At 37.5% G+C, this 13770-nt stretch overlaps 1 protein-coding gene across 1 annotated transcript; it reads right to left on the bottom strand.

Moving 5' to 3' along the window:
• Positions 1-2937: 2937 nt before the first annotated feature.
• copz1 (COPI coat complex subunit zeta 1) lies at positions 2938-12061 on the bottom strand. The gene is made up of 9 exons (XM_074644293.1): positions 11920-12061; positions 9878-9946; positions 7616-7697; positions 7434-7525; positions 6251-6306; positions 6044-6121; positions 5866-5917; positions 5737-5775; positions 2938-3575 (listed from the first exon to the last, which is right to left on the bottom strand). Exons 1-9 carry the CDS (start codon positions 11935-11937, stop codon positions 3528-3530), a joined length of 534 nt encoding a protein of 177 aa, XP_074500394.1. The 5' UTR covers positions 11938-12061; the 3' UTR covers positions 2938-3527.
• Positions 12062-13770: the final 1709 nt, after the last annotated feature.

Here is a 13770-nt window from a genome sequence, read left to right on the forward strand (position 1 = left end):
ACAGTCATCTTATGTCATTACTATGAATACTTTTTTTTTCGTCTTCAGAAACATAAACAGCGTGTTGAGTTATGGCAGAGGCAGGCAAGAGTGCAATGGTGAAGGTGTTGTTTTTGGCTGGCTTTTCCTGGAGCGGCCATGATTCTCTGTTCTATGGGAATCCATAAACAGACCCGGAGAGGGCAACTGGGGCCATAAACCACGTCAGGCTGCCGAGATGCTGCTGAGGCAAAAGGGAGCAGGCCTGGGCTCATACCTCCTCCTCTCTGCATGCACACACACACACACAACCATATGCGCTCTGAGCAGCTTTTAATGACCCATTTCAAATGTTTACAATGGTTTTGCGGATGTGATGGTGGTTTCGTTTATTTTGAAAACGGCATAAATGCAACCCAACAATAAAAAAATGGATGGGCCGATTTCTGAATTAGGTCATTTTTTCCGAACATTATGTTAATATCATTATGTTAAATCTATTGGATGGAAATGTGAAAGCAGTAGAGGTAAAATGGCCTTGTTAATTTTAATACACTGGGTCATTAAACATCATGTGGGTCTTGGCCTTTGTCCCGCTCAGACAATATAATGACACTTCCTTTAATATGTTTACTGTGCTGCATCCAACATGCTGTCATTGGTTTCCCCGGTGTTGTTTCTCTTTAGCAGGGCGAGCCATTGGATGGGTGCTCAGGCCCATTGACTATGACATAAAGACTCTGTAAGCTTACAGATGATGATAATTTATTGACTCTAATTCAGTCCACTCACACACATACACACAAGAGGAAGAGGGCGACTCTTTCACTGTATGCATCGATCAATTACAAGGCTCTAGCCCACACGTCTCTGACAATTTTACTGCATGTTATGTACAGCATGTCAAGCTACGGCGTTTCAAACTGTTATACTCATGCCTGTATAATTAATATAAATTACCTCGCTGGTTTTTTATGATGGTGCAACTGTAATTAGCGGATGAAAGCAAGTCACTGGGCCCCCGATTGGTGCTGTAGGGCTATCTAGATGAAAAGTGAGGGAGGTCTGGACAGGCACCTTGGGTGGGATCTGTTTTAACCCTCTCTCTTTCCCAGCCGTGCCCTCGCTGGGATCTCATCTAATCACATTTACTGCCGTCTACTTCTGCTAACCTCGTCCTCTTTAACCTTCATGTTTCCCCTCCCTCACTGTAACCACACACTGAGACAGAAGCTGTCCTCATTATGCCAGCAAACTGGTGCGATAACAGTAAACTGGTGCGATAATGGAGTCCATTTATAATGATTACCTTTCCCTTTCTTGCTGCTCTGTCTCCAGTAAGTAGCATCAACATGGCCTCCATTCATGCTATCTCTGCCGCCATAAAGAGCCACAGATTCAGGGGCTGAATCAAACTGGAGCAGAGCCAAGACAATAGGTCCACAGGTCAGAGCCAATAACAGTTTCATTGACTGCACTCCTCTCTGTTACGTGAAAACATCAACCCACATGCGTGCATCCACACACACACACATTCTGTTGCCTTGTTTTGTATCAGCTGTTGTCTGCCAGCAGTTAACTGTGATTGATACACAACATGCAGAGAGCTATTTATTAGTTATTTTATGTACCGTAATGTTGAGCTGGGAACTGAAATCAATTAAGTCATTTGCCCCAGAATAACTAAAAATGTAAATTCCTTATAAAAGAAATACTCCACCAACCCTACAGTGTGTGCACAATCAATTGCAGTACCTCTGTGCCTCAGAATACCATGAATGCATTACTTAGGGGTGTTTTCTGTCCTACGTGTTTGTGATTGAGATAAGCGGCTCCCATCAAATTTCACTGAGGGTGCACTAAACGCAAGATTTAACTGATTATTTGCCAGTGGAAGAGGTGCGAAATTTCCCATCCGGCAAATAAAGGGTGAAATGGTCTAATTTACATTCTGTAATCTGTGTGATCATTTCCGCAAACTGCTCCAGGCCATAGACATCTCTACATCAAGATCATTCACTTTATCTGCTTCTCACTTTGATGTCTAGGCCAAATGACTCATTTAGATAGATAAGAGAAAAAAAACTGGGAAAAAAAGGCAAACATGTTATGTATGCCAGTTTGTGTAAAGGCTACAAACAGCTTAAAGACCTTTGACTCAGGCCGACAGACACGTCACAGCATGCCAGGTGCATTAGGAGGTAGTTTCTGATTGTACAGACAAAGAAGGAAGGAGACTGATACAATACGGACCACCTAATGTGGTTCAATTTAGCCATGGTTGGATCCGTTTGTTGCACACCCAACACAAATCTCTTCTAGCCAGAAATACCTTCAAGTGATCATCATGAGAACATATGCAGATACCTGGCTGGAGGAATGCAGATAGATCATTTCTACTCCTGTAATATGCATCAGGTACCAACATGATGTAGTGCCCTTTCTCACATCCATTTCTCTCTCGAGTGTATCCTTCATTTGCATTACAATGAGCGTACGGGGTTAGTGTTTGAAGGTGGGGGTGCATACGTCGAAGCGCACAATTCATGCCGCACACAGTGGCTCTCTACAGAGCAGAAATGAATCAAGTTTGACTCCATAAAACTGATCTGCATGTCACAGCAACACAATACAGTGTAAGCTCCTGATCAAAGCGGCATGAATGAGTCTCCTCCCCTCTTTCTACTGTCTTGTCTTCAGTATTTATGTACCTCAGCCTCGCACTTTGCTGCAGACGCCAGGAGATGGAGCCCTCGCTCTAGTGTTCTCTGGGTCTCGCTGAGGTCTTGGAGAACAAAGAGCACACAGCATGGCAGCTCTGAAATAAGGAAACACTAACTCTTAAAAGCCTGCTACATTTGAAGACTTGAAAAGTATGACAAATCATATACTAAGAAAGCTAGTCTACAGTTCACGACAAGTACGCATTCCTAAAAAACAAAGGTGAAGAATCACATATCAGTGTCAACAAACATTTATTTTATGTATCTGATGAATGGAAGATCCCCGGACAAAATGTATTTAAAACACACCTCTGTGATCAGTGGTATGACTACAATACTAATTGTTTTTATCACAATATTCATGTAAATTAAATGATATAGTGCCTCAATACTTTGTACAGTAAGACGACAGGATGCTGTCCAACAGGATAAAATTCTTGTTCAAGGATACACGTGGAATGTTACAACAGGCTTGGTTGAGGTTTATCAATGTTTTATGGACAGATTTGCTGGTATAATAAACACCCAGATGCTGTAATGGAAAAAACAAACAAACAAAACAGGCCAGTCTTCGTACTGGAATGTACACCTTATCTTATCCTCATGTAGATTATGTCGTACAATGCAAGCCTGTGCAAAAAGAATAAAGAAAAAAATTGGAAACTTTGTCGAGCAGTAGTCCTGGGAGTGTGACTGGAACAGCCAGTGGTACTCGTCACAGCTTTAACTGAAGGAGTGGAAATCAGAGGAAAAGGAGTATGCGGATCAGTGCCACAAAGACTGGGCTGAACAGCGGCTCACTGGTAGACTGGTGCAGGGGCGACTCTACCGTAGGAGCGACCACTTGATCTGTTCTTTGGCAGACTGAAGAACCTGTGTGGAAGAAAACTAGGTTTGACCATGCAGATCACTCCAACAACAAAACTTTAAAAGGTGCTCAATGCAAAATACAGAGTATATCTATTGCCTCTCATTATGGCGACGGCTGAGCCAGCAGCTCGCAGTTAACAGTGCAAACAACGGCAACAGTAACCGCCGTATGAGCGCAGTGCACAGCGGCAGTTATTAGCTAGCCAGTGGGTCATGCACACATGCACTACCATGCATTAACAAGCACTAAGAGGCATGCACAGTCGGCCCGGCTATGTAAGCAAAGCACAGAGAAGCTCGGATTACAACACACAGAGAGAGAGAGACTTCATTCTCTGCTCAGGTAGACATTACTCCACTATATTTTTATATAGCAAATAGTTGTTTGCTGCTATATTAATGCTCTGGTTATCATATAGAGCAGCTTTAACTGTCATGGTCAGTATAAGAATGGCTACAGTAGAAGATAAATCTAAAAACTATCAAATTGAACAAAATGAAAAACGAGTGGTATCTTGTTGAGGTGGTTAAAGGGATGAATGTTAAATAACCTACATATAATTGTTAAAAAACAGGACAAAGAAGGGTGAAAGAGTAATGTAAATGAAGAGAGACATGCAAGATCTAATTAATCATCTTAATTCATTGAATGAAAGGCGAATCATAACCATTAAGTATGGGGATTGGGGACGGCCATTAATCACAGCCAGAGGAGGGATGGTGGTAGCCAGTCTCAGGCCTCTTAAATGACAACATTAATCAAGAGGAGCTCACACACAGGCAGACTCGTGTAAGAACTAAAAGACAGGAACCACCGTTGGCTACCAGCACTTTTACAAGGAATAATTTGTAATCATGTACACTGCTATGCATAGAAGATAATGCAAATATATGCAAGGGTGAAATTTACAGGGGTGGACACAGGGGATGTGTCTCCCCCACATTTTCAGAAGGCAGTATCGGACCCCTCCACTTTTTAAAAGGCCAAAAAAATTATATAAATTTTTTTTTTTTTTTAAAACAGGAGAAATTGCATGCGCCATGCGGAAATAGCGCCCACTCAAGCTCCCAGTCGCCTTCCACCTTCCCCTCCCCTCTCCACTCATGCCCTCATTGAAATTGTCCGATTCAAACAGCGAGCAGCTCAGCAGAACCGTTGCGTTAGTAATGTCCAAACCGCCCCAAACTACAGAGCATGGAGGACATAAGACATTTTTTTTTTAAAAAACATAATTTGAGTGATGTCTTCAGACACAATCTATATTAAGTTAGCAAACGTTATGTTACGAACATTCATAGTGAGATTGGAATATTGATATCCCTTTGTAAACGTCTTAACCACAGCAAATGTTAGCTAGCTAAAGAAAATGGCATTGTTGAATTGCTGTGTTATTTTTTACGTTGTTTCAAACAAGCACAGTCAGCCCACCACTGTGCTTATTCACTTTCATGAAAGTGTTTTTATTTTTTGGAAATCATTTATTGTGTCTGTAACTCAGCAGGAACAGCTGCCCAAGCAGGTGATAGGCAGATGTATTAAGTGGAGAGGTGACTGAATTAGAAAGAAGCAATAACGTTAATGCGTAAAAGGCCGTGATACAGATGGGTGACTAATTCAAACCCGCTGAGGTCGTTTTTTACGCATCATCTGGCTTCTGTAATGTAAAAAGTTTTTGATCTATGTTGGCTACAATGTTTATTTCTTTCCCTGATCACCAAGGCATAGAAGAACAAATGTCATCAGCCAAACGTCTTGTGTGATTTGAATAAATCTTTTTTTTCTTCTTTTGTATTTATGATCATATAACTATTTAAAGATTGATGTGACATCACTGTAGCATATCCCTGCATATTCCGATAGCCCAGTTTGTCCTGAAAAAAGAGATGTATACAACACGACATGTGCATTACAGTATTGAGGTTATACATGCATTATTACGATCCCTTTTGAGGATTTATGCCTGTATTATTCCCCACCACCTTTGCAATCAAAATTTTTGCTCAAGAATATATGACAACCTAAAGGCGCGTGATGAAGTAGGAGTAGAGGAGAATGAGGCTATAACAATGACCTTCAATTCATAGGTTCTGAAGTAATGAGCTTTAACAGTCAATAAACTAATGGGGCTTTTAAAGTTCATAGCAGAGAGGAGCGAGGACTCACCTGGGTGACTGTCTGCTCTGTCAAAGGCACATCATCCCCCTACAGGAACAATTAGGTGATGTTAACATCCAACACAACCAACATCAAATTATGTTGAATATTTGTTGAGAAGAGAGGAGAGGAGCTTACCCTGAGAGCCACACGGTGCACAACTTGTTGTGGGTCACTCTCCAGGATCACCCTGCAGGAGGCAGCAAAGAGACCGACCAACAATTATTAATCCCAGAGAAAAAATGCTGTACTAACACTGTAGTCTTTTAAACAAGACTTGGCATCAAAAGTTTCAAGCCGCTCAATTCGTACATACCCTCCATCTACGATTTCATCCACAGCCAGGAAGAGTCCTTCCATATTCTCCAACAAAGCCCTTCTCTCGACATTCTTTCTACAGAGTAACAAAAAAACACACACACACACGTGTCACGCTGAACTTTCTAGACATCAGAAAAAAGATTTGTACAAAATAAAGTTTTGTTGAAGTTTTGTAGAATAAATAGCAGCTGCCAAAACGTACCTCAACATCTGACTGAGCGAATCAAAAAGGCAGTTTAGAACAGCCATAAGCATAAGCTGTTGAGAATAAAAGAATATATTAGATTCTGTTCATGTCTAATGAGCCCACAATGTTTTTCTATCATCTGGGAAAAAAATCACTCAGGAAATAACATGTGTGTAATCACTTGTTATGGTTTTCACAATAGTTCCTTTGGACCTTAAGGCACATAATTTCTACCATTTTCTACCTAAGCCAAAGTTGGTATCCGTCTGTGCAGGCTCTAAACTACTGTGGTTATAAATAAAAGACACATGAAGAGTATAAATAACACTATATTTTATAATGGATGCAGTTACTTTAATTACAAACATTCATTTTTTTGTAAAATATTAAAAAATAAATACATTTGCAAAACCCAAATATAGACAGACTAGTTCACATCGACACACAATCTTATTTAGTTTCTATAGCAACATGCACTGTATGCCACAATATTGGTTCCTAAAATAATCCCAAATAATCTGAGCCGTGAGGCAACACTGTTGAATAGCTCGAATGAGAGTAAATTTGCTAGTTAAGTCAAAGCCAAAACATCGCTGATCAATTTAAACTAGGTCATTATGTTGTTGCGAAATTTTATGAAAATAAAAATCTGTATGATGGGTCCATTATTTCTTTTTGACATTAACATTGATCTGTTGTCTAAATAAATCAATGTGATGTTGGAGAAAACTCAACAACAAAATAATAATAAATAAACAACACCGCCACAAGTGACATTTAGAAGCACCACATAACAGTACTTCAACTTTAGATAGGTGCAAATGCAACATCACTTAAGATAATAAGGCCATAAAATTAATTTTGACACCAAACTGCAGTTGGTGAAAAGTTAAATGACTGCAAAATGTAAACTACAGAATAGACCGTGTAAAATTAAGACTAATTTTAAGAGATGGCTGAAGCCTATAAATTATTTGGAATATCATATTAAACTGGGGAAACTATAAATTGTCCCAAATTACTGTTTGATCTCCGACTATTCAAACCCTCCCACCAGTTGTAAGAGACCGGATGGGGCTATTAACAATTCTGGTAGATTTATGTTTGTGTGACTTTGCTCATTGCTCAATAATTGGGTTACAACTCGTACTTAATAATGGTTTAATGGTTCATTATAAAATCCTAAAATTAGGCTTACCTCATTTTCATGGGAACTTCCAATCACATAAAAGAAGAGGTCTATGTTGCTCTTGTAGACAACAGTGAGGCCCTCGAGTAATGCTATCTCACCTAAGGACAGACAAAAAGCAACCATGCTTGTTATTAGACATGTACTGAGGAAGTAAAGTGGCTGTCTTTAATGTAGAAAACATATCTTACTGTCTGTCCTGTGTGTTTTGTTGAATATGTTCTTCTCAAACGCCTTCTGCTCCTTTACTGTCGGGTACGTATCATCATAATACTGTAGAAGGATTTAAAGTGAAGATGTTATTACCGGTATATGTTGATATGTAGATCTATAACCCAAAGCACACTTTAATTAGTTTGAATTTTGATTAAAAGGACAAGGCTGGCAATATTCTATATTTTTCTTAGTGTCAATAAATACAAATACAGATACTACTAATAATAATAATAATAACAACAACATACAATAATAAAATAAAAATATAAAATAAAAAGACCAGAAACCAACAGTGCATTAGTCAATCTCGCAATACTTTCCAACTTCCCCCGCCAGTCAGTGACACTCAGCCCAAGCGTTCTTACTTAACAAATAAATCTAATAAAAAAAAAAATTAAATAATGTCCTAAACAACAGGGCACTGTTGCTGCACTAGTCAGTATTTACAGCATCGTGACAATGTAAGGGGAATTGACTCAAAATAAACTAGAGTGCCCATGTTCAAGGTAATTAAAGAGCATGTCACCCAATGCAACAGTGTGGATCTTTGATGTGTGAAAATTGAGGTATGTGGCACAGAGGAATAAACTAATATTATGTTTTGGCCTCAGAGATAATACTTTTAGGGTACAATTGTTGTAGGTTGCAAGGTCACAAGTAGGGTTGTATAATTCTTGGAATATTCAAGGTAGAAATTTCCATGGGAATTAACAGTAAATAACGGGAATAAAATGTAAATATAGTGGTTATCTGCTCAGGCTGTAATTACCATGTCATGTAGATAAAAACAAGTATTTTATCATATCATAAACAGACATAATCCATTAAATTTGCCAAAAAAAAATTTAAAATACATACAAGGTGAAATGTGCCATGTGGTGAGTTAGCTAGCTAGCAAGATAACTGATGTGGAAAAGTACTTTGAAAATTTTAGACGTCTATGTGGGCTGTGTGCAAACTTAGGTATAGTGAACATCTAATTAATAAAACAAATGTTTTACAATGAAGAATACATGGAAATAGATTAAATAAACTGCAGTAGTGTTTGCATTAGTGTGGGCTGCACATGTGATGGTAGAATGCACTGTTTATTCAGAGTGTTGTAATTGTACTGAATTCCTATTTAATCTACATGTGATGGAAGAGCACATTTCTGAATGCAGAAACTGCATGGCTACAATTTAATTAAATGGGCATACTTTTAACTAAAACATGCCATAAGACCTAGTATTGCTTTTTTATGTGTATTTTCCCCGCCAACTAAGTTCACTATTAAAAAGGTATGACTTTTACATTCAAATTGTGGGAAAAAAATCCCCAAATTTCTCTTGGAAATTTTTCAACCCCTTGCAACCCTAGTAACAAGGGTTGCACAACCAAATTTAATTTCTAGCCCCTTCTCGCTACACACACATAGAACATACTGTATATACGAATATTTAAAATAGCATTGAACAAAATTAAATTAAATATGGTAGCCATGAGGGTTCCACAACCAAGGCTGACCCCCACATGAAAACTGCACTATCTGCACTATCTGGACTATCTGGACTATCTGCATCTATCTGCATCTATCTGCATCTATCTGCATTACCTGCACTACCTTAAACTTAAAACACGCTCTATCTGGACTATCTGCACTACCTGCAACCACCTCTCCTAACCACTGGTGCACTTTAAACTTTAAACTTACTTTACACTACATCCCATATACCATTTTATTGATTGCACATATCACATCTATTTATTGTACACTACATTTTTTTTATTGACGGACGGTACACGCTATGTCCATTCATTACGTTCATTCACTATGTATATTCTGTATTTCTATTTATTGTTTTATAATCTTTTTGTACACCTGTACCTCTGTATCTGCGCTTTGCTGCTTTGACACCTGAATTTCCCCCCGGGGATTAATAAAGGTTCATCTTATCTTATCTTATCTTAAAAGAAAACTATTTAGTTACTTATACACAAATCCTTTTTTTATTATATTATATATACTTATATCTAGAAAGGCTTTGGTTTAGTGTGAATGAGGGTTAAAAGGTAGAGGTATGGTAATGTGGGAAAAAGTAAGTATTATTTGAGTGGGATTTGTTGATAAGAAAAATAAAGAATAGCACACCAGGCTTATCCTTTAATGTTAGATGACCCAGGACTAAAAAAGTTCAGCTAGGAAAGGCTTAAGAAAAGTTGAGGGCAGTTTTGTTGTACAATTGTCTTAATCATACCTTGGCATAAAGCCTGTCTCCATCGTTGTCCAGAATCAGAACTGCTTTGACAGTGTACAAGGATGGTTCCTGTTAAAACAGAAGAATTAACGTTAAAGCACCCACTCAATCATTACCAAACAGAGGAGCTCGTTTAGCGGCAGGCTGGCGCTCCCCAAGTGCTCCACAGACAGACTCAGGAAATCCTTCGTCCCCCGAGCCATCAAACTGTACAACACCTTTCTATGGAGGGAGGGGGGGGACAAAGGTGGACGGTCTGCAGGACAGATAATAATGCATACAGTGCACTTTCATAGACTAAGCTACTGGAGTTACCCTGCACTAAACCCATTTTAAACACTCTTCTGCACTATATTCACTTTTTTAATAGTCGTGTATCACAGCTGTTACCCTGCACTATATTCACTTTTAACAGTTTTCTTCATCTCCTTGTATTTTTATATCTGGTATATTTTGTTGTACTTTGTACTTTGTACTATTAACTTTTTTACTGCCTTTTTACTAACATGTTTTGCACTATGGAACTGTGATGCTGGAACACTTGAATTTCCCTCGGGAACAATAAAGTTTCTATCTATCTATCTATCTATCTATCTATCTATCTATATCCTGCAGCTTCTATGGCGATGACACTATTTTCTCCAAGTAGATGTTGTATTTTATTTTGGTCAGAGAGGGGAATCAAAATCTTGGAGTTTACATTTAATTTAGTAAAAATGCATTTCCTAATTTCTTCATATATCACTCAAAGGAGGACGGTCTGCAGGACAGATAATAATGCACAATACTAATTTTTAACAGTCTCTTCTGTACTATATTCACTTTTTTTAATTAGCTGTTACCCTGCACTATATTCAGTTTAACAGTTTTCTTCATCTCCTTGTATTTTTATATCTGGTATATTTTTTTGTACTTTGTACTTTGCATTATTAACTTTTTTACTGCCTTTTTACTAACATATTTTGCACTATGGAACTGCGATGCCGGAAACTTGAATTTCCCTCAGGATCAATAAAGTTACATTCTAGCTATCTATCTATCTATCTATCTATCTATCTATCTATATCCTGCAGCTTCTATGGCGATGACACTATTTTCTCCAGGTAGATGTTGTATTTTATTTTGGTCAGAGAGGGAATCAAAATCTTGGAGTTTACATTTAATTTTTGTAAAGAATTTTTTCCCTAATTTCTTTATATATCACTCAAAGGAGGACGGTCTGCAGGACAGATAATAATGCACTATACTCATTTTTAACAGTCTCTTCTGCACTATATTCACTTTTTTTAATTGGCTGTTACCCTGCACTATATTCAGTTTCAACAGTTTTATTCATCTCCTTGTATTTTTATATCTGGTATATTTTTTTGTACTTTGTACTACTAACTTTTTTACTGCCTTTTTACTGACATGTTTTGCACTATGGAACTGTGATGCTGGAAACTTGAATTTCCCTCAGGATCAATACAGTTACTATCTATCTATCAATCTGTCTGTCTGTCTGTCTGTCTATCTATCTAACTATCTATCTAACTGTCTGTCTGTCTATCTGTCTATCTATCTATCTGTCTATCTATCTATCTGTCTATCTATCTATCTATCTATCTATCTAACTAACTAACTATCTATCAATCTATCAATCTATCTATTAATCAGAGACTGATATCAAACATGTCATGAATCAACAATGAACTGGTGACATCAAACTCTGACAGGTCGACGGTGGACGAGCTAACATAGTATGAATGAAACAAACACACCAATAAAGAGTCACCAATAAACACAAATAGTAATAATATAACTGCTTATTCTCTAAAGGAAGACGTGACGCTTCCACATCACCAACTAACACAACACGTTAAAGCTAACGTCTCTGATGCTAAGCAGTTAGCTGGTTAGCCAACACAACTCGTCTACTTCAGTTAGCTCTCTGTCGAGTTAACTCGCTAACTAAACCCCCATATACTTCGCTTTCGTTTCGATAATAAATAGTTATAATTAACAGCTTGAAAGACACGTTTAATTCATCCGCTAACATTTACCAGTATGGGAGAATCCATCTTCTGTCTTGTTAGCAAACTAGCTGCTAGCAGGCTACTGATGCTTCCGCGGCTACGTAATTACGTCATACGTACAGTCAATGAGGCTCTTCCTCATTTGCTGACGCGGGGGCTCAACGTCATTGCGTACAAGGGCAAAGATAATTCATTTACAAACATGAAGGCATTGTCATCTAAACTCATTATTTCTAACATACAGGGCACAATTGGATAGGAAAGATAACCTAAATTATAAAAAAATAATATAATAACAAAAATAAAAGAGAAAATAATTAAAGGAACAAAAAAGAAATGCATAGATAAATAAATAAATAATAAGACTGTACTGTGTCATAGTAGCTCTAGGGGTCATCATCATATATGTTCAGTTCTTCATAAGCTCTGAGGAGAGACTTTGCATGTTGTCCATTCATTAGTCTTAAAGCACTGAGATGATTGTCCACAAGGTCCCTTTTGAAAACGGAAAATAAGGGTTTAATTTTCCTCCATTTGGATGCATGGATGAAACAATTTGCCACAAAGAGCAGTTTACTACTGGGCACGGAGCAAGGAGAGAAAAATATATTTAATTTATGCGGAAAGTGAACTGATACGGTTAATAATAAAGATTCACCATCATTTATCCCTTATGTGGGGGAAAGATTGCAGCTTGATAATGTCCCTCAGGTAAAGTCAAACATTGTATATTCTCCATGAACCTGTTATTCTGTCTTCTGCTATAGCCTACAGAAAAGTAACATTACAACTATCCCACCCCTGTTCCTTTTATCATGAAAGTAAAATGTAAAGGTTATCTGTAATTGCCTATAGGGACTCTTTACACACACTTTAATTGGCTACTTTATCAAAAAGTAAGTACAACAACAAGCCAAGTATACCTTTCTGTAGACTTATAAGGCAAGAATACTTAATTATACTTTTTTTAAGTATATCTCGATCAAAAGATTAAGTACAAGTAGGCCTAAAGGCCAAGTATACTTAGACTTTTCTGTATACTTATCAGTATAAGACAAGTATACTTAGACTTTTCTGTATACTTGTCAGTATAAGCCAAGTATACTCAGACTTTTCTGTATACTTGTCAGTATAAGCCAAGTATACTAAGACTTTTCTGTATACTTGTCAGTATAAGCCAACGTTATTTAGACTTTTCTGTATAAATGTCAGTATAAGCCAAGTATACTAAGACTTTTCTGTATACTTGTCAGTATAAGCCAAGTATACTTAGACTTTTCTGTATAAATGTCAGTATAAGCCAAGTATACTTAGACTTTTCTGTATATTTGTCAGTATGAGTCAAGTATACTTATGTATAATTTTGTTAAGTATATCTCTGATAAGTACATAAAAAGTAAACTGAATGTATACTCTCTTATTTTAAGTTTAAAAGAAGTATACTTATAGCACACTTGAATTAACTTTTTGTTGGTAAGGGACATATTCTTATGAATTACACAATTGAGGTTAATGTCCGAATTCAAATCTCTACTAAGGATACTGTAGTTAAACCAAATTATTATTATGAACCAATATAAATTTGGTGACTTAAGGAGGTTGCTTTTTTTATAGGACTGCATGGTAACCAAAAAAAGCTCTCATTTACAAGCCGTTTTAGCTTGCTCGTACTCATCAACATCTTTTTTCAGGATCCTCCTACATTTAACCAACCCCAATTATCTTAGTTCCCACTTCTGGGAAGCATCTGGAAACCCAGGCTGATGGGGATTTCCCTGTATCTTACTCCATAAATGACATCACTGTTTGGCCTTACTGTAAGATATTTTTGGGCTTGAATTTGAAATAATACGGGAATATGTAGGCCTAGGCCTACAC

This window comes from Sebastes fasciatus, chromosome 8, assembly GCF_043250625.1.
Source record: "Sebastes fasciatus isolate fSebFas1 chromosome 8, fSebFas1.pri, whole genome shotgun sequence".
Classification (NCBI taxonomy): Eukaryota; Metazoa; Chordata; class Actinopteri; order Perciformes; family Sebastidae; genus Sebastes; species Sebastes fasciatus.

What these genes read in the sequence shown, in the direction of transcription:
- copz1 (XM_074644293.1), bottom strand. An exon ending in GATGAAATCGTAGATGGAGG is followed by an intron (nt 5,918 to 6,043) that starts GTATGTACGAAT and finishes TGCCTCCTGCAG; the next exon opens with GGTGATCCTGGAGAGTGACC. An exon ending in CAGAGCAGACAGTCACCCAG is followed by an intron (nt 3,576 to 5,736) that starts GTGAGTCCTCGC and finishes TCTTCCACACAG; the next exon opens with GTTCTTCAGTCTGCCAAAGA.